General features: G+C 43.2%; 1 protein-coding gene across 1 annotated transcript; it reads left to right on the forward strand.

Moving 5' to 3' along the window:
- Positions 9,023 to 16,296, forward strand: LOC109821665 (the record flags this gene model as incomplete). Its single annotated transcript, XM_020387834.1, has 5 exons — positions 9,023 to 10,167; positions 10,202 to 10,479; positions 10,723 to 11,081; positions 11,454 to 11,897; positions 15,811 to 16,296. Coding segments are annotated over 5 exons (2,712 nt in total), but the record flags the coding sequence as incomplete, so codon positions are not given.

Here is a 19,661-nt window from a genome sequence, read left to right on the forward strand (position 1 = left end):
CTTCTGGAGGGTGGAGGAGCCGGAGGAGGAGCTGGACTCCGTAGAATCTTGGGTTACGCGAATTGATGGCATTGGAGGATTCTTCAGACGGCGGGAATGAGTTCGGGAATTTGATGAGGTTTTGGGTTTTCTTTCTTTTCTATTTCTATCATAAAGAAATGTATTTAATATCTCTACAAGTGTACTTATAAGGAATGGGAACAGTACTGCTGCGAGTATTAGTAGATTATTATATAAAATTAATAAATTTTTTTAATTATACGTGTATGTACGTATGCAAGGGCGGATGGACGTATAGTGTAGGGGTGCGGTTGCACCCCTAAAGATTTGTAAATTGCGCATAAGTTTTGATAATATTTACAATTTTACCCCAAAGAACTTCAAAAAATGCACCTGATCAAACCTATTTAACAACACTGAAAAATTACTTGCAAATTAAATTACCGATTGGAAACCAAAAACTCATTTAAATTTTCAACAATCAACCCTTACGACACATATGATGTGATAGAGCTAATAAACTATACAGAATACGTTCTCGTCAAGTACAGTAATTTGTAATATTATATATTTTTTTAATTATTAACAGATACTTGTTGCCCACCCCTCAAGAATAATTTTCTAGATCCGCTATTATGCATGCATATATGAAGTCATGTGTCAATATCTAAGAAAAAATACTCGGACATGCTGTTGCTAATGATGATGATGATGCTAACATTATTGTCGTTACAACAAGATGTTCCATTGAGAAGTTGGATTTCTTTAGAAATAGACATTGCGGACTTGCGGACTGAGGATGCTTCAATGGTGTTATAGCCTGGAAAATTAACAAGTGCTAATCTCCTTATAGAAACCGACACGTGTTTTACTCCTTGCCTATATTACAAGAATTGAGGCTAAGACGACTTAAAACTAGCACACTCGGCCGATCCTATTGGCCGATACGTAGTCGAGTCAAAAGGCGGTACATATCGACTACCCCACTCGGCCGTTCCTTTGAGCCGACAACCTACGTAGTCGAGTCAAAAGGCGGCGCTTCTCGGTCCTGGACCAAACAAACAGAGAAGCGGCAGTTACCTCGAAACCCTCGCTAGCCGATTGCTCTTGCATTAACTGCTTTGACAAAATCATCATTTCTCTAGCCCTCATAGTCTTTATGACTTATCAAGCCTAGTCAGCTCCAAGCATATGCTGTCATTCTCTCATTTAATAGCTAGGTGACCTATTTTCTTCCATGACCGACACCTAGAATAAGGCACTTGCCAACTCAGCAGCTTGTCTGGACTCGACCGAAATTACCTTCATACCCCTATTATCTGCTATAAAAAAGAGCTAAGCTGCATGGGATAACTTCTTCTACATTTTGGCAAGTTAATGACTACTTGCATACTTTCTCCTTGATTTTCCCCCTCAAGATCAAAATACTGACTTGATCATTATAGGAACAGCAAAAGAACCTAACTCTGCCTTCTCACGAGTTTCCCATGTGCGGGGATGAACAACAGGCTCTAGAACTAGTCATCTGAAGAAGTTTGAGGCCCCTAAACACTCTCATAACTCTAATATAAACCCCCTACTTGATAACTAACATCAACAGTTTGGCGCCCACCATGGGGCGTTCTTTCTTCTTAAAGCAAGATGTCTGGTTCCGAGCACCCTGCTCTGTCCGGCAACCCTATTTCTAAAGAACAGCGTGCGGGCTACATCACTCAAGCCCAGCTGGAGGAATCCGCTTAGTAGATATCACAATCTTTCCACCAGCAATTCACAACATTCAATAATGAATTCCTCAACCGAATTCCTCCAACAACCTTCTTCATCAGCTGCTCTATCGTCGCTAATTGGTCAGCCAGTAGTCCCTCCTTTGTCAGCACACGCCGCACTGGTAGGGCATCATAGAGACTACATCGAGTACATGTCCCCCCCACCATGCCAGCAAGCTCGCTTTGAGGATCCTCATCGGCACTATTCGTAATTTCTGGAAGCAATCGGAGAAAGTCCTAGTCCCGATCGTGATGGCCGAGAACATGCCGTTAGAGGAACATCATGAGGCCCTCGATATTATCATGTCGTTCCAGGCCTATCGACCACCAATTTAGCATCAGGTTATGATCAATATTTTCGACTGATCGCCGAAGGCATTGAGGGAACACTCCCTCACTGACAAAATCATTAATGTTACGTGTGAGGGATTTAAGATGCCTCGTGTGCAGAAGTACAAGGGTGAAGAAGAGCCGGCTGAGTACGTCCAGAATTACTATGATATGATGACCATGTTGCAAGCATCAGAACTAATCATTTGTAGATGCTTTCCGACTCTAAGCTATGATGGAACTCGCTGGAGAAGAAGTCCATCAATAGCTTTGAGCAGCTCAGCCAGAAGTTCGTGTAACACTTCTTGGTCAACACCAAATAGAAATTGCTTCCCCATATATTAATACAAATGAGGCAGGAGTTTGGAGAGAGTCTAACAACGCTCAGAAGCGAGTGTTGCATGAGTCAAGAGGCTACAAGCTAAACGGTTGGAAGTTGACGATCCTGGGAGTGCGGTCACAACGTCCACTATCATAGCTAGCCTAGAGAGTAATGAGAAGGCAGCTAGGGAGGCAGAAGTAGAATCCACAGTAGTGCCAGTAGCAGTAGTGACAACACCAGCGACTAGGCTAGCAATAGAGGCTGACCTCCTGCCAAGAAGAGATGCGGCAAGGGTTCCCTCCAGAGCCGACCCGAGATCAAACCAGACCGATATGAGGGATTGAGGAAAAGAGATTATACAGAAATCGGTCCTTACGGCCCTCAACACCTCTCTCATAGAAGCCCTTTACATGGTTTAGAAGGAGGGACACCTCACTTCCCCCTTCCTCATATGAAGTCGGATCCTTGATCCCGAGACACTTAATAATATTGTTGATATCATCAACATCACCATCATCTTATCAATGATGCCGAGTCCTACAGAGAGATAATGAGGACTTGATACAAAGAGGATACATGAAGAAGCTTGTCTCCCAACGGGATAGGAGAGGGCCTGCTCCAGGGGAAGCAACATGAGGTCACGCTCCAGACCGCCCCATCCCTAATAGCCACCTGACACCTGACCTCCTAAGAAAAACAACAGGGGTGTCAATGACACAATTAGTGGTGGCCCCGCAAATAGGTGGGATGTCTAACAATGCTCAGAAGAAGTATGTCAAGCGAGTGTTGCAGGTCAACCTGGGCGACAAGAGGCTCAGAATGGAAGAACCCATTTCCTTCAGTGACTCAGACTTGAAAAGTGATGAGATGCCTCACGATGATCCTATCGTCATCTCGGCCAGGATCAATGACTTTTAGGTTAAGAGAATCATGTTCAACACAGGAAGTTCAACTGATATCCTGTTCGTTGATGCCTTCAACCAGATGGACATTGATAAGTCCAAGCTATAACCTTGTCGAAGTCCACTCATCAGATTCATAGGGCACTCATTTCTACCAAAAGGGATGATCACGCTCCCCTAATGGTTCACGAATACCCTCATCAATCCATTGTTCAGACTCAGTTCCTAGTGATGAACCTCAAGTCAGCCTACAATGTTATTTTGGGAAGAACCACCCTCAATAACTTGCGGGTTGTTCCATCACCTACCACCAGATGGTACAGTTTCTAACCCCTGAAGGAGTCAGAATTGCCAGAAGCAACCAACTAGAGGCCAAATCCTACTATTTGCTCTCAATAAAAAGGAAAAGAAGAAAGAGAGACCATGTCCATCGAGTAGACCTGCCTCCAGATAGGAAAATACTAGAGAGAAAGCACAACCCCCATCAAAGAGCTTCATGAGATATCGATCAACCAAGATGGAATGAAGAATGTCAAGATTGGATCGACCTCCTTGAGCCACAATGAGGGGATTTAGTCATGTTCCTGCTATAGAGCACAAATGTCTTTGCCTGGGGGCCAGAAGATATGCTAGGGCTTCCCTCTGAAGTAGCGAACCATGAGCTCTCAGTCGAGTGACACACCAAGCTGGTTTAATAGAAGAAGAGACACCTTAGCCCTGAAAGGCATAAGGCGACTGCCGAGGAAGTCGACCGACTCCTTAAGGCCAACTTCATCAGAGAAGTACAATATCCAAAGTGGCTATCCAACGTGGTGCTTGTGAAGAAGTCCATGTGAAGATGGAGGATGTATGTGGACTTCACGGATCTCAATAGAACCTACCACAAAGACAGTTACCCCCTTCCTAGTATCGACCAACTTGTAGATGAGAGTGTGCCATTGTAGAACCCCGTAAATTTATTAATGAATATATTGAGTGATTAGTGATAAACTTTTCTTTTGAGATGAATAACCATGTATATGTTAAATAAATGTGATAAATAGTGTTTGGGAGCCTAGCAAGAATTTCTATGTTAGAGAAATCAAGGGGTTTGATCAGCATGTGATGGTAGGCATAGCAGGCAGTTATTCTGCTGTGCGGTCGACCGCGATGTGCGCGGCGGTCGACCGCACAGCAGTCGGGCACACAATAGACTTTTCTCCTGCTGCGCGGTCGACCGCGTAAGGCGCGGGGATCGACCGCACAGCAGGAAGAGAGTTTTTCTGTGTTGGGTCTTAATGGGTTTCGGGTCGGGTTGTTTTATTCGGTTTTTATTGAGCCCAAAATCGTATTTTTGTGTAGATAAGTAGATCTTATGGCATGGGATGCAAGAATCATATATTTCAGTCTTAAAAAGTTCACTAATGATGTTTAATTAAATGAGTTTTTGATTTGAAGCACTTTTATGAGAGTTAAACTCATTTTTACTATTTAAGAACTTTTAAAATCATGTTGTTTAAGGTTTGGGATTTTTGATAATGAGGTTTTAACCATTTAAACTTGTTGTGTATTGCCATAGTTCTCTATTAAAAAGTTATAGTGTAATGGGTATAGAAATCCCCAAGTTTTTGTATGAGTTCGGTAGCTGACAGAACCCAGAATGAGGTTCTGTCCGCCCAGCGATCGACCGCATAAGACTCAACGGTCGACCGTCGCGCGTTCCCGCCTGCAGAATCGTTTCTGCACTTTGGGCGGTCGACCGACATGACCTCTGCGATCGACCGCCGCTCAGCTTCTGAGCCCAGTAGTTCTCGGGCCTGCAAGCGGTCGACCGGAGTGGGTTCTGCGGTCGACCGCCGCACAGTTTTTCCTGCCCTGTTTATTTCTCCTGTATAGTACATTCGTTAGAGCGTTTGCCTCGATCACCTAACTTTGATCTTCAGTTGTACTAAGCATCTATGCATGATAGATGGCCTGAAATACTTGCCTAGAATCACACGACGAGTTGAGTGTGAGTTTTGCATAAGTAAACCAAGCCTTGTATATCACTAATACTTGTGCACAGTCCTCGTGTTGGACTATAATCCATATCAGTCCTCGTGTTGGACTATAATCCATTTCAGTCCTCGTGTTGGACAATTATCCATTTATCTCATGTGTTGGGAAATCTCTATATCTAATTCATGTACTGGACATCTTTATTAACCATGCATGCGACATTTCACATGAGTTATGACATGACATTTATGAAGAATAGGACACCACGTATATTGAGAGTATGATATGACACTTATGTCAATTACGACATGGAAATTATGTGGGACGTCACGTAAGACAATATATATGTATGTTCAGAGATATGTTGTATTTTCTTTTTGCTTATTTCTGTTTACATATTAGACTCCGGGTTTGGTACTTAAGGATTTTCAATTTGGGATACAAGGTATATACATGAGGGTTTCCTTGTTTGGATTATTTCGCTCGACGTACCTATGCCCGTGTTGAAACTTCATAAGTACTAAGACCCATTGTTTATTGTTAGGGTAATTGTTTATATATATATATATACTTTGTGATAACTGTATTTTTCTTATACAATGAGCCCTCTCCCTTGGGGTTGGTTGTGATGTTGCTCGCTAGCGCTTTGACGCTCGTTGTCCCTCCCCCTTTCAGGTCACGAGCCAGGAGCCCGGAGAGTCACAGGTTGATGACGACACACTTTAGTGTTCGACTGTCTATTCTAGCTATGTTTTATTTTGGAGCTCCACTATAGACTTTGTTTAGACGGTTGAGGACTTTATTCCTAGATGTTGTAAAGGCTGTGTGCCTTATTTCCTTTACTCAGACTTGTTGTATTTGGGATGTATTAAGAACTCCAGTTTGTTCATTTCAGACATTGACTTTATATTCCTGTATGTTGGATGATGAAATACTATGTGATCACTATTATTCCATCAGTTGTGTCTTGCAATATCTTGTACTTGCTTTTGTACCTACACCTGTTATTGATTCCACTAGACAGATGTTAATTGTGATGGTGAGACATGTTATTACACGGTGTGGTGCAATGCAGGTTTGACATTCTTGGTTTCACCTTGGACTGCAGCCTTGAGTGAACCCAGGGGCGTCACATTACAAACTTAAAATCTAACATGTTCTAATGAAAATCGATCAAATTTGTAATCTAACAAATCAAGAGTTTGGTTTAAACACTTAACAAACATGAATTTTTTTTGAAAAAGCTTTTACAATCTACTTTTAAAATGTTTTTAGAGTTCTGAATGGATTCTAATTTGAAATATTAATTCCAGCTTTTTTTTTGTTTCAGTGTGCACCCCCCCCTCCCCCCCAAAAAAAACAAAAAAACAAAAAAACAAAAAAAACAAAAAAACACACACACATAGGATACCGCAACAATATGTTGTAAAATTGTTCTAGCTCTTCCCTATAATTTTGATTTAATAAAGATATTATTTGTCTTTAACCTGAAACCCCTCAAATTTCAATCCTCAATTTTCTCACATTGGTGAGAAATATTTTTTTTCTAGAGTCTCCCGTTGAGAATCATATATAAAGAGGAATGAGAACACGACACATAATGCTTGGTTTGCCGCAAAACGAATTGCAACAAATGTTATATCAATAAATGTTGCCTGCAATTTTTTTGTTATTTGGATTATTATAATTTTATTGTAGAAAATGTATTCAAATTATAAATCCGGTGTTTGGTTGACAATAGGTAGTGTAGAAGCTGCATGACCTTTTTTAGATTTAAATTAAAGAGTTCTTTTTTAGATTTAAGAAATAACAGATTTTGCTCTCATCAAAATTTTGCAAATTTAAAGTATTTTGTGTGAATACTATATGTTGTGAAGATTGTATTGTGATACACTATTTATAGAAGTTTATTTTGACTCATAAACTTTTATTTTCTTATGATCAGAGAGATGGCAGGACGTGGTAGACCTCGTACCAGGAGAGCTACCCAGGCGGAGTCACAGCAGACTCCATCAGAGCAGCAGCCAGCTCAGTCCGAGCCTCAGCAGGCTCCACCCGAGCCGCAGCAGGCTCCTCAGTATTTGGTGGACATCATGGCTCCTCTCATTGCCCGGATGACAGCCATTGAGGAGTTGGTGACTACTCATATAGCACCATGGACACAACCACCACCGGTAGCTCAGCAGCAGGGGATACCTGCCGTTCCTGTCAGAGAGAGACCCCCAGAGGTCGCGCCTGCAGCTATTCCTCTAGCAGTCCCAGACAGAGCCACCGAGCAGGAGGCTTGGCTCCGTATGGTTGAGAGGTACCAGAAGATGAGAGCACCCGAGTTTCAGGGATCACCAGACCCTCTGGCAGCCCATAAGTGGAAGGAGGATGTGAGCAACATTCTCGACATACTCAGTGTGGACTCAGTTCAGAAGCAGAGGTTGGCATCCTACAGTCTGAAGGGTGATGCTGGGAGATGGTACCGACTTTAGTTCCCTCCAGAGCAGAGGATGACCCTCACATGGGAGGACTTCATATATTTCTTTGATGGGTAGTACATTTCTTCTGCAGCACGGACCGGGAAGGAGCTCGAGTTGTCCCAGTTGACTCAGGGGGATATGACCATGGCAGATTTTGAGAGCAAGTTCATGGAGTTGCTGCATTTCACGAGCATGTGGCAGACAGGAGAGCGTCAGGCTCAGATGTTCTTAGCAGGGCTTCGCCCTAATCTCCGTCGGTACCTCGTCTCGAGGAAGTTCTATTCAGTTAGGGAGGTAGCTGAGGCTGTCACTTCACAGGAGATTGAGACTTCCATGTTCCAGAAGGATAAGGAAGGGAAGGCCAAGACAGGGCAGAGTGGAGACAAGGGCAAGAACAAGAGGTCTTTTTCTGGACCTCAGCAGCAGCATCAGGGTCCTTATAAAAAGGGACCCCAACAGGATCAGAGGGCGCATCAGCAGCGCAGGTTCCAAGGGTCTTGCTTTAACTGTCGCAAGGTCGGACATAAGGCATCAGAATGCCGTAGCGCACCAGCAGGAGCCCAGCAGGGTAAGGGTCCGAACCAGCAGCAGCAGCGACAGCAGGGCAGAGGTCAGGGCCAGCAGAACAGGTTTGAGGCACCGCCAGCAGCTCAGAGGACTGAGGGTCAGATTCGGGCAGTTCAGGAGATTTCTCAAGGGCAGATCATCCCATATTCTCCATCCCCATCAACAGAGCAGTCTTCAGCCACAGGCAGGGTTTATGCAGTAGTTCCCCGTGATCACGGAGCCAGCGGAGCTGTAGTGGAGGGTACGTTCTTTGTGAACTCTCTTCCCGCCCGTATTCTTTTCGATTCAGGAGCTTCGCATTCTTTCATCTCGCATGCATTTATGACTAGACTCCAGCTCGTAGCTCAGCCTCTAGATACCCCTCTATCTGTTTCCACCCCTTTAGGTGAGGTATCGCTTCTGGAGAGCGTGTGTAGGAGGTGTACCGTCAGTTTAGACGAGTCGGAGTTCATAGTGGATTTGATAGTGTTGCATATGTCCGAGTTCGATATTATCCTTGGTATGGATTGGTTGTCTTCCTACCATGTTAGCATTGACTGCTTTGCGAAGACAGTCAAGTTGCGAGCGTCCGACGGGTCCGAGATGATTGTAGCCACCTCTCAGGGCAACCGATTTGCGGAGTCATTTCTGGCATACATCGAGGAGGTGATGCGACGGGATCAGGGTGCTGAGTTATTGGAGACTAGAGTTGTCTCAGAGTATCAGGATGTCTTTCAGGACATACCTGGATTACCTCCGGTGAGAGAGGTGGAGTTCTGTATCGAGTTGCAGCCAGGCACAGCCCCGATATCCCGCGCACCCTATCGCATGGCACCAGCTGAGATGAGGGAGCTTCAGACCCAGTTGGATGAGTTGTTAGCTCAGGGTTTTATTCGCCGGAGTCATTCTCCGTGGGGCGCACCGGTCCTCTTCGTGAAGAAGAAGGACGGTAGTATGAGATTATGCATAGATTATAGAGAGTTGAACAAGGTCACTATCCGGAATAGGTACCCACTACCTAGGATTGATGACTTGTTTGACCAGTTGCAGGGTGCGCAGTATTTCTCGAAGATTGATCTTCGTTCTGGCTATCATCAGTTGCGGGTTAGGGAGATTGATATTCCCAAAACCGCCTTTCTTACTCGATATGGTTCTTTCGAGTTCTTGGTCATGCCATTTGGGTTGACCAATGCACCCGCGGTATTCATGGACTTGATGAACCGGGTGTTCCGTCCCTTCTTAGATCAGTTCGTGATCGTTTTCATCGATGATATTCTCATTTACTCGAGGTCGGAGGCGGATCATGAGGAGCATCTACGGATAGCATTGAGGACTCTTCAGGAGCATCAGTTGTATGCTAAGTTCAGCAAGTGCGAGTTTTGGCTTTCAGAAGTTAGATTTCTTGGCCATGTCATCAGTCGAGAGGGTATAGCAGTGGACCCGGCTAAGGTCACGGCAGTCCTTGATTGGGAGCCACCGAAGACGGTGACAGAGATTCGCAGCTTTTTGGGCTTAGCTGGATATTATAGGAAGTTCATTCAGGACTTCTCGAAGATTTCGACGCCTATTACACACCTTACGAAGAAGGGTGTACAGTTCATATGGAGCATGGAGTGCCAGAAGGCCTTTGATATTTTGAAGACTAAGTTGACTACAGCGCCGGTTTTGACTATTCCGAGCAGTGACAGAACATTTGTTGTGTATACGGATGCATCATTGGCAGGCTTAGGAGGCGTATTGATGCAGACTCAGAGAGTGGTGGCCTATATCTCACAGCAGTTGAGGGTGCATGAGCAGAACTACCCCACTCATGACTTGGAGTTAGCAGCAGTGGTGTTTGCACTGAAGTCATGGAGGCACTACTTGTATGGAGTACAGTTTGAGCTGGAGGCACTACTTGTATGGAGTGCAGTTTGAACTATTCACAGACCATCAGAGTCTGAAGTACCTCTTTTCTCAGAAGGAACTCAATCAGAGGCAGAGGAGGTGGATTGAGTTTATCAAGGACTACGAGTTCGCGATTCAGTATCATCCAGGGAAGGCGAACGTCGTAGCAGATGCTTTGAGTAGGAAGCGTCGGCATCGGGTTGCGGCTTTGAGGTGTTCCTTGTACAGAGATCTTATCACTCTTAGCCAGTTTGATATTAAACCTGAGATTGGAGGAACCAGTGCATTCTTGGGAGCCATGTCAGTGCAGCCATCTTGGAATGACAGGGTTGTCAGAGCTCAGTTGGAGGACTCTTGGATTCAAACCCGTAAGGGGGAGATTTCCAAAGAGCCTAAGGTGGACTGGACCATTGGAACAGATGGAGGATTACGGATGAAGGGTAGATTGGTCATGCCAGCCAGTGCAGAGTTGAAGAGGGAGTTATTTGGCGAGGCGCACCGTACGCGGTACACAGTACATCCAGGGACTACCAAGATGTACAAGGACCTGAAGAGGCATTTCTGGTGGAGTGGTATGCGGAGAGAGATTGCAGACTATGTGGCTAGATGTTTTACCTGTCAACAGGTGAAGGCAGAGCATCAGAGACCGGCAGGGACACTGCAGCCTTTACCCATTCCAGAGTGGAAGTGGGCAGATATTTCCATGGATTTTATTGTGGGGTTGCCGAAGTCGAAGAAGGGGAATGATTCAGTTTGGGTGATAGTGGACCGGTTAACGAAGTCAGCACATTTTATTCCAGTGAGGACCACTTATACAGCCGAGACTTATGCGAGGATCTTCATTCGGGAGATAGTTCGACTTCACGGGGTCCCGGACACGATCGTGTCGGATCGAGGATCGGTTTTCACTTCACATTTTTGGAGGAGTTTCCAGGACTCATTTGGCAGCACGCTATCTTATAGCAGTGTATTTCACCCGCAGACGGATGGTCAGACGGAGAGGGTGAATCAGGTATTGGAGGACATGTTGAGGGCATGTGTCATTGACTTCCAAGGTAGCTGAGAGGATCATATTCCATTGGTAGAATTCGCTTATAACAACAGTTATCAAGCGACGATCGACATGGCTCCGTATGAGGCATTGTACGGGAGGCCCTGTAGATCACCGATATGCTGGGCAGAGCCAGAGGATAGCTTGATGCTTAGGCCAGAGCTTGTGAGGCAGACTACTGAGAAGGTAGCATTGATCAGAGAGCAGATCCTAGCCGCTCAGAGCCGGCAGAAGAGTTATGCAGATAAGAGGCGAAGACCCCTAGAGTTTCAGATTGGGGATTTGGTTATGTTGAAGGTATCGCCTATGAAAGGCATGCAGCGGTTCGGGAGGCGAGGGAAGCTTGCATCGAGATATATTGGACCTTTCCAGATTTTGGAGCGTATTGGAGCGGTGTCATACAGACTAGATCTTCCAGCATCTATGTCTAGTGTGCACAATGTGTTCCACATCTCTATGCTCAAGAAGCACTTGCATGATGAGGAGCAGCAGCGAGTGTTGGATATACCGGAGATTGAGCTTCGGGATGATTTGTCTACTATTGAGATCCCAGTGTCTATTCTTGCTAGAGAAAACAAGAGACTCAGGAACAAGGTGATTCCATTGGTGAAAGTTCAATGGAACCGAAGTGGAGTTGAGGAAGCTTCTTGGGAGCGCGAGGAGGACATGCGACGCGACTACCCACATTTGTTTGATCAGGTAAATAAATTTTATGACAAGTGCCTTATACTATGTTGATATATTGGATTAGATCTATTTAACACTAGAATGAGAATATCTTCGCCCAATTCTTAATCTCTTGGAACACATGGTATATGTATGGGGGGTTCCTTGTTTGGATTTTTCACCCGATGTACTAGTTCCACTAGATTAAGGCTTGAGCGAGAATGTTATCATTTTGGACGGTTAAGTATAAATATCCATGTGCGCTCATCTAGAAATTTCATATTTCGAGATGAGTATGATTTTTGAATTTCGAGGACGAAATTCTTTTAAGGGGGGAAGAATGTAGAACCCCGTAAATTTATTAATGAATATATTGAGTGATTAGTGATAAACTTTTCTTTTGAGATGAATAACCATGTATATGTTAAATAAATGTGATAAATAGTGTTTGGGAGCCTAGCAAGAATTTCTATGTTATAGAAATCAAGGAATTGATCAGCAGCATAGCAGGCAGTTGTTCTGCTGTGCGGTCGACCGCGATGTGCGCGGCGGTCGACCGCACAGCAGTCGGGCACACAGGAGACTTTTCTCCTGCTGTGCGGTCGACCGCGCAAGGCGCGGCGGTCGACCGCACAGCAGGCAGAGAGTTTTTCTGTGTTGGGTCTTAATGGGTTTCGGGTCGGGTTCGGGTCGGGTTGTGGGGTTAGTATATATACTATCATACCGGGATAGTATATATACTATTATACCCAAGAGAGCCCCATTTTTCATCTGATATCAGAACCCTAGCCCCCTCTCTCCCCTCAAACCCTAGTTTCTCACTCCTTGGTGATTTGGAGGAGCTTTGGAGGGCTTTTCAGCAAATTTTTGGTGGATTCAGCGAGAGGGATCATCTTCCTCCAGATCTAGGGCTTCGTTTTCGTCGTAGGCGAGTAACATCCCGCCCAACTTCATCCCTTTTCCTTTTTATGCTTGGATTTGAGTTTTATTCGGTTTTTATTGAGCCTAAAATCGTATTTTTGTGTAGATAAGTAGATCTTATGGCATGGGATGCAAGAATCATATATTTCAGTCTTAAAAAGTTCACTAATGATGTTTAATTAAATGAGTTTTTGATCTGAAACACTTTTATGAGAGTTAAACTCATTTTTACTATTTAAGAACTTTTAAAATCATGTTGTTTAAGGTTTGGGATTTTTGATAATGAGGTTTTAACCATTTAAACTTGTTGTGTATTGCCGTAGTTCTCTATTAAAAAATTATAGTGTAATGGGTATAGAAATCCCCAAGTTTTTGTATGAGTTCGGTAGCTGACAGAACCCAGAATGAGGTTCTGTCCGCCCAGCGGTCGACCGCATAGGACTCAGCGGTCGACCGTCCTGGTCAGTCGACTGGCGAGCTGAGGCTGTGCTGTCTGAGCTCCATCAGTCGACGTATGAGTCGACTGACGTCATCAGTCGACACATCAGTCGACTGATGAGCTGTTTTACAGATTCTTGATCTGTTTAAGTTGTCTTTCGGGGTCGCCTCGGTAACCTGACCCTAGTTTATCACGTTAATGATTTATCTGTGCATGTGGGTTGACTTTTGACATGAGTTTAGACATGTACATCGGGATGCGTGCGGGTTTAGATTTGGTGTATTTTTACATGTATGCAAGTGATAAATTACATTTCCTTCATTTATAGTCTACGTGTTGGACAATACATTATTCTGATCCATGTGTTGGATACTTACCATCTTGGTCCATGTGTTGGACATGCATTCTATTCAGTCCATGTGTTGGACCTACATCACTTTTAGTCCATGTGTTGGACATTTTTGCCAAACCTTGAGCATGGTACACATTTGAGTTTTGGAACACGATTTTTTTTGATACCGTTAAGACATGATAGCTACCTAGACTGGGAATGACACTTATGTAGAATACGACTTGATATTTTATGGCATGGGACACCACATGATACTCTACTTATGTTCTGAGATGGGTTGTCTTTCCTTTTATTTATTTTCTGTTCACGTATTAGACTCCGGGTTTGGTACTTAGGTACTTTCAATTTGGGATATAAGGTATATACATGAGGGTTTCCTTGTCTGTATTATTTCGCTCGACGTACCTATGCCCGTGTTGAAACTTCCTAAGTACTAAAACCTATTGTTTATTTTTAGGATAATTGATTTTATATATATGTATTTTGTGATAACTGTATTTCCTTATACAACGAGCCCTCCCCCTTGGGGTTGGTTGTGATGTTGCTCGCTAGCACTTTGACGCTCGTTGTCCCTCCCCCTTTCAGGTCACGAACCAGGAACCCGGAGAGTCGCAGGTTGATGGCGACACACTTTAGTGTTCGACTGTCTATTCTAGCTATGCTTTATTTTGGAGCTCCACTATAGACTTTGTTTAGACATTTAAGGACTTTATTCTAGATGTTGTAAAGGCTGTGTGCCTTATTTCCTTTATTCAGACTTGTTGTATTTGAGATGTATTAAGAACTCCAGTTTGTTCATTTTAGACATTGACTTTATATTCCTGTGTGTTGGATGATGAAATACTATTTGATCTTTATCGTCTCATCAGTTATCTCTTGTAGTATCTCTTACTTGCTTTTGTACCTACACCTATTATTGACCCACTAGAGTGATAAAATTGTGATGGTGAAATATGTTATTGCACGGTGTAGTGCATGGCAGGTTTGACATTCTTGGCTTCACCTCGGACTGCAGTCTTGTGTGAACCCAGGGGCGTCACAGCCATGAACTACTGAGCTTCATGGACGCTTTCTCTAGTTACAACTAGATTCTTATGGCGATGTATTACTAAGAGAAGAACTCATTCATTACTGACCAGGGAACTTATTACTATAAAGTAATACCCTTCAATCTTAAGAATGCATGTGCCACATATCAGAGACTGGTGACCAATATTCACAAACCCCAAATCAGCCGCAACGTGGAAGCCTATGTAGACGACATCCTAGTGAAGTCAAATTTGGCATCATCCTACGTGTCAAATCATGAAGAAACCTTTTTGGTTCTCTGACGCTATCGCATGAAGCTCAATCCAGCCAAATACATTTTTGAGGTGCAATCGGTCAAATTCTTCAGGTTCATGATCACCAAAAGAGGTATTGAGATCAACCCCGAGAAGATAGCTGTCATAGAGCAAACCTGAATGTCGTACGCTGAAGGATGTCAAGAGGCTAAATGGAAAGATAGCAGCATTGGGCCGCTTCCTCTCGAAGTCAGCTGAGCGGAGCCTCCCCTTTTTCAAAATCCTCAGAGGAAGCAAGGAGCTGAAGGAAGGCAAGAGCTGGACACAGGAGTGCACTAAATCCTTCAAAGACCTTAAAATATACCTGAGCACCAAGCCTATATTGAGCCAACCCATAGAAGGAGAGATTGTGTACCATCCACCGAAACTGTCAGTTCTGTCCTAGTTCAAGAGGAAGAGAATATGCAGAAGCCAGTGTATTATGTCAGTCGAATCTTGAAGGGGGTAGAACTCAACCCTCTTATTGAAAAGGCCTCCTTCATTCTTATCACTTCAGCAAGAAGGCTTCACCCTTACTTTCAAGCACACACTATAGTTGTGTGAACGAACATGCCTTTGAGGAAGGCACTAGGCAGCCCTACCACTTCAAAAAGATTGGTCACACGGTCGGTCGAACTCAGTGAATATGATGTATAGTTCAAGTCGAGGACTACCATTAAAGCTCAGGTCTTGACCGACATCTTGATCGAGTTGACCTCAACAAATGAACAACCATCTCCACATCTACCACTTGCCCAACCGAAGTCTTTGACATCTCAGGTAGTCAAGGTACTTGCAGATCGGACGAATCGCATCCTTAAGCATGATACACCAAAATTCTCCTCTTGTTGGTTACTAAAGGTAGACGGGTCCTTTGGCGAAGCAGACAATAAAGCAGGAGTAGTTCTGGGTAGCCCTGATGGGTCAACACACGAGTACTCCATCGCTTTTGATTTCTCTACCTCGAATAACGTGGCTGAATATGAAGCACTTTTGGCGGGTCTTCAAGCCGTCTTGATAGTGAAAGCTGAGCGCCTCTACATTTTGGCTGACTCCCATCTTGTGGTTCACCAAGTAAATGGGGAGTATGCGTCCAAGGATTTGAGGATTATCCTGTATCTGAAGATGGTCAAAGAACTATTGAGCAACTTCATGGACTTCAAGATTGCCCAAGTCCCCCGCGTCCTCAATGCTCGGGCGGACGCCCTATCCAAGCTTGGATCAACATACTCAAAAGGAAATCAGGGCCTGTGTACAGAAATACCCTCAAGCATCCTAGCATCACGGAGACGTCAAACACAGTATTGCAGACCGAGACGTCTACAAAACCTTGTTGGATGGTTCTAATCATCCAATATCTAATAGGGAGGCATCACTAGAGAATGCCACTGAAGCCAGGAAATTACAAAGGAATGCTCAACGATATCTCATGATCGATAACCAATTTTATCGATGGTGTGGGGCCGTATCTCTGGTGTCTTTGGCCAGTAAAGGCCAACTTTGTTCTCAGAGAAATTCACGAAGAAACTTGTGGGAATCATCCCGAGGCCAGAACCCTCTCACAAAAAGTCATTCGCGAAAGGTATTATTAGCTTATTATCTTGGCTGAGTCCAGGAGACTCGATTCTTTGTGCAAAAAGTGCCAATTCTTCTCTAGCATATTAAGAGCTGCAGCCATTGAGCTCTCCTCCATTTTGAGCCCGATTCCATTTGCTTAGTGGGGATTAGATCTATTGAGACCTCTTCTAATAGCCTCGGGGTAGCGAAAAGTTTTTATTGTGGTCATCAACTACTTTACTAAGTGGATCGAGACCAAGCCTTGGCCAAAATTGCTGAGAGTAATATCACTAATTTCATATTGAGGTCCATTGCCTGCCGGTTTAGTGTCCCTCTCTATTTCATCATGGACAACGATACTCAGTTCGACAGTGGAGGCTTTCAGAGTTTTTCAAAGAGTGGAATATCCAACTCTGATTCACCTCGGTTGCACATTAGAAGTGAAACGGAATAGCAGAGACTGCCAACAAATGCATCCTCTAAGCTTTAAGGATGGTAGGTGGACGAGGTAGTCGAAAATTGAGTTGAATAACTATCTGGAATCCTATAGTTTTATCGCACAGCTCATAAGAGCTCTATGGGTGATACCCCCTTTAAGCTTGCTTATAGAGTCGAGATGGTTGCCCTAGTCAAAGTCGGCATGATAACAATCTGAGTGTAGCATTTCGATGAAGATTTGAATTCATAAGGGCTTCGAATAGGGCTCGATCTCATTGATGAAGTCCAGGAAAAGGCTCTTCGATCCTATGTCATCAACCAACAATGTATTGCAATGCACTACATCAGCAAAGTCTGCCCCCAAAGATTCAACATCGGTGATCTAGTTCTTCAGAAATCCATTTTCGACAGAGATACCAAGGGCATCAAATTGGTCGTCAATTGGGAAGGACCTTATACATTCATCGAAGAAGTGCACCCAAGAACCTATAGATTGAAAAGCCCTGACTGAAGAATCTTACAACATCCCCGGAATATCGAGCATCTCAAAAAATACTTTCAATAATCTTGATTGTAAGACTCATTTGTAATATAAAATCATTTGTGTTTAACAAATTTATCATATTATGCTCTTGTGGTTCTATAAATACTCGCAGGAAGTTGAGGTCGACTCATACTAAGACCTTGGCATCATTCTCCTAAGTCCAAAACACGTACCAAAAGGCCTTTAGTGTCATTCATATGAGTAAAACCAATGCACTCCATCAGCAAAAAACCTTGGTACCCTCTCGGAATAAAACCAAGGTGCGCCAACCACTCGGTCGGCTTCAACTCAAAAGGCATTAATGTTATTCATATGAGTAAAACCAAGGCACTCCATCAGCAAAAGACCTTGGTACCCTCTTGGGATAAAACCAAGGTGTGCCAACCACTTGGTCGGCTTCAATTCAAAAGCCCTTGGTGTCATTCATATGAGTAAAACCAAGGCACTCCATCAGCAAAAGACATTGGTACCCGCTAGGGATAAAATGAAGGCGTGCCAACCACTCGGTCTGCTTCGACTCAAAAGGCCTTGATGTCATTAATATGAATAAAATGAAGGCACTCCATCAGCAAAAGACCTTGGTACCCTCTCGGGATAAAACCAATACACGTGAACTACTCGATCAGCTTTGACACAAAAGACATTGGTGTCATTCATATGAGTAAAACTAAGGCACTCCATCAACAAAATACCTTGGAACCCTCTTGGGATAAAACCAAGGTGCGCTAACCACTCTGTTAGCTTGGACTCAAAGGACCTTGGTATTATTCATATGAGTAAAACCAAGGCACTTCTTAGGTAAAAAACCTTGGTACCCTCTAGGGATAAAACCAAGGCTCGCAAAAAATCAATCGAATTTAAAGACCTTAGTGTCATTCACATGAATAAAACCAATGCACTCTCTCGACACTAAAGACTTTGGTATCTATTTAGGGAAAAACCAAGACTCTCTAGCTATTCAGCCGAATGCAAAGACCTCGACCTCATTTAGGAGTAAAACCAAGGCATACAACAAGATAAGCGACGCATGCTACACACGTAGCCAAGTCGCCATAATCAACACACCAGTCACAAATCTCACAATGAGATAAAAATTGCAGATAAACACAAATAGAAACATATCAACCAAGAAGATGAAAGCCTATTTTTTTATTTATATATCAATATATTTACGTCACTATCCTCATTGATGTTTACAATAAAAAATATATTAAGATCTTAGGGATCCTGGCTCATATGTGGAGTGCGACTCAAAAGAAGGGCACTTGACTCAGGAGTAGGGGCGACTTTATCCAGAGCGTCCCTTTAAAATTCTTCCCCTTATTTCTCATCTCTCTCATCCTCGTCGTCCACATATAGCACTATGCCCCCTCCCTTTTTTTGTATCTCCTTTAAAATGTCAAATCAGTTGGTGACACGAGAGGGATAGTACAGATAATTTAGAGTGGGTTTGGATTCACGAGGAAGCAGTTCCAGAAGATAGTTGAATCTATCCTTACATGCTAGCGACACGAACCTTACCTATGGGGCTATCACGATATTTTCCCACGATTTCTCCCCTATAGGTGATGTAGGACGCTTAACTGAAAATTTTATGGGGGGATGCAGATAATCACGAGCTAAATACAGATTTATATGTATTATTGATCTTCGCAAAGAAATGATCATATCTTCCAACCCAGAAGGCAGATTCTAACATATTATATATGTAAATTGTCTATCTCGACGAGACGGAACCAACTAGATTGCCAGATTTTTAAAATCTCATCATTTACACCCAGTTTTGACTAAAATCTGAAAATAATCAGCCTTTAGTTTATTTTTAGTAATAAAGTTGGAGTCTATTTAGATTAGAAAATAAATTCAATTTTAGAGTCAAATTAGATTAGGAAACAAATTCAATTTTGATTCATGATTTGTTTTCTTTATTATAGGGAGACTTTTTAGGATAGAATTTAATACTTTTTATTTATTTTTATAATTTTAGTCTTACTAGGAGACTTATTTATTTTTCTATTTAAAAAGAATCATGTAACCCCAAAGGAAAACAACTTGTTTTATCAATAAAATTTCTCTTTCAATATTTTCTTCGTGGATTCAGAGATTGTTCTTTGTGGATTCAGAGAACGCCCCCTTCATGGATTCTGAGGTTTTACTTTCGTGTTGCGTTAAT

The sequence above is a fragment of the Asparagus officinalis genome, chromosome 8 (genome assembly GCF_001876935.1).
Source record: "Asparagus officinalis chromosome 8, Aspof.V1, whole genome shotgun sequence".
In the NCBI taxonomy this organism is placed as follows: domain Eukaryota; kingdom Viridiplantae; phylum Streptophyta; class Magnoliopsida; order Asparagales; family Asparagaceae; genus Asparagus; species Asparagus officinalis.